Here is a 1,612-nt window from a genome sequence, read left to right as displayed (position 1 = left end):
GGAATGGCTTATTTAAAATGTCAAAGAAATAACTATAAATATAGCATTCTATTATCTAGTAAAACAATCCTTCAAAAAAAAAAAAAAAAAGCAAAACCAAGATGTTTCACGCAAATGAAACCGGAATTCCTATCCAGGACTCTGACATGAAAAGTATTAAAGAGAATTCTTCAGCTAGAAGAAAAATGATCCTAGAGTCCAGATGATAAAAGAGAACTGTAGGAAGGAATAAAGAATAATAGTAAATATGTGATTATAATGAATAAATGTTACTATATGAATAAAAATAATTTCTTGTGTATTTTATACATGTAGAATTAAAATGCATGATCATAGATATGCAAAAAAGGAAGCACATTTAAAAAGAGTTAAATGATTTCATGTTCCAATATTATTAGGGAAGTCATAAAAGAAATACTTTAAAACAAATAACAACAGAATAATGAAAAATGAACAGCAAGTTAATAAAAAGAAAAATAAATTACGAAAAAACTTTGATTGCCAGGTGTGGTGGCTCACGCCTATAGTCCTGGCAGTTTGGGAGGCCGAGAAGGGAAGATTGCTGGAGGCCTGGGCAATATAGTAAGACCCCATCTTTACAAAAAATTTTAAAAATTAGCTGGGCATTGTGGTATGCACCTGTAGTTGCAGCTATTGGGGAGACTGAGGTGGGAAGATTGCTTGAATCCAGGAGTTCAAGGCTGGAAATTTGGGAGGCTGGAGTGCACTGGCCCAATTATACCTCATTGCAACCTCAAACTCCTGGGCTCGAGTGATCCTCCTGCCTCGGTCTCCCAAGTAGCAGGGACTATAGGTGCACACCACCATGCCCAGCTAATTTTTCTATTTTTGTAGAGACAGGGTCTCACTCTTGTCCAGGCTGGTCTCAAACTCCTAGCCTCAAACAATCCTCTTGATTCGGCCTCCCAAAGTGCTAGGATTACAGGCATAAGTCAATGTGCCTGGCCAAACTGACTCTTTATAAGATGATTATTGGTAATATTGTTTATAGTTCAGATGCTCTATGTCAAACATTTTGCGTGATTCAGGTCAAGCAGGAAGTTAAGATATGTCGCCTTTAACAAAATCATCAAATTGCTTTCCTTTTTCTTTCTTCTCAGTGACTAAATATTGCAAGCTTTATGCATCCGAGGTGGTTTTCTTGCCCTATTATAAATAGCCTTCAAGAGAAAATTTTAGAAACTAACACATAAATGTCGTTGGTGAGCCTGATGTGATTTCAAGACATTTTTTACCCGGTCATGGATCTCATCGCAGTTTGAAGGTGAACACCAATCAGAATGGAACCTGTAGACATTAAAAAAAAAAACCAAAAAGGTAATTTGAGGGAGAGGAAAAGAAATCTTTCCAATTTCCCAAACACCAGACATTGAAAGTCATTTTTTTCCTTATCCTTATGTGAAAACATATATAAGATTAAAATAACATATTTTCTTCCTTTGACTAAGGATAGAGGGGAAACATAATACCAAGTACTAATTCTCAGCTATACTATTAAGTTTTCACAATATGTTCAATATAGTCTTAATAAAGTTTGGCATACATTGGAGAGAACATACTTATATATCTGACCATTTTAATGATTTCCATA

General features: G+C 35.1%; 1 protein-coding gene across 1 annotated transcript in view; it reads right to left on the bottom strand.

Moving 5' to 3' along the window:
• The window catches only part of SPATA6 (spermatogenesis associated 6), a 154,432-nt gene that overhangs the window by 47,946 nt on the left and 104,874 nt on the right, over positions 1–1,612 (bottom strand). The window contains exon 10 of the mRNA XM_012639392.1: positions 1,209–1,308. Coding sequence (XP_012494846.1) covers positions 1,209–1,308 — 100 coding nt within the window. The remainder of the gene's footprint in view (positions 1–1,208; positions 1,309–1,612) is intronic.

This window comes from Propithecus coquereli, unplaced genomic scaffold (assembly GCF_000956105.1).
Source record: "Propithecus coquereli isolate 6110/MARCELLA unplaced genomic scaffold, Pcoq_1.0 Scaffold14, whole genome shotgun sequence".
Taxonomy (NCBI): domain Eukaryota; kingdom Metazoa; phylum Chordata; class Mammalia; order Primates; family Indriidae; genus Propithecus; species Propithecus coquereli.
This window is presented reverse-complemented; position numbering and strand designations above follow the sequence as displayed.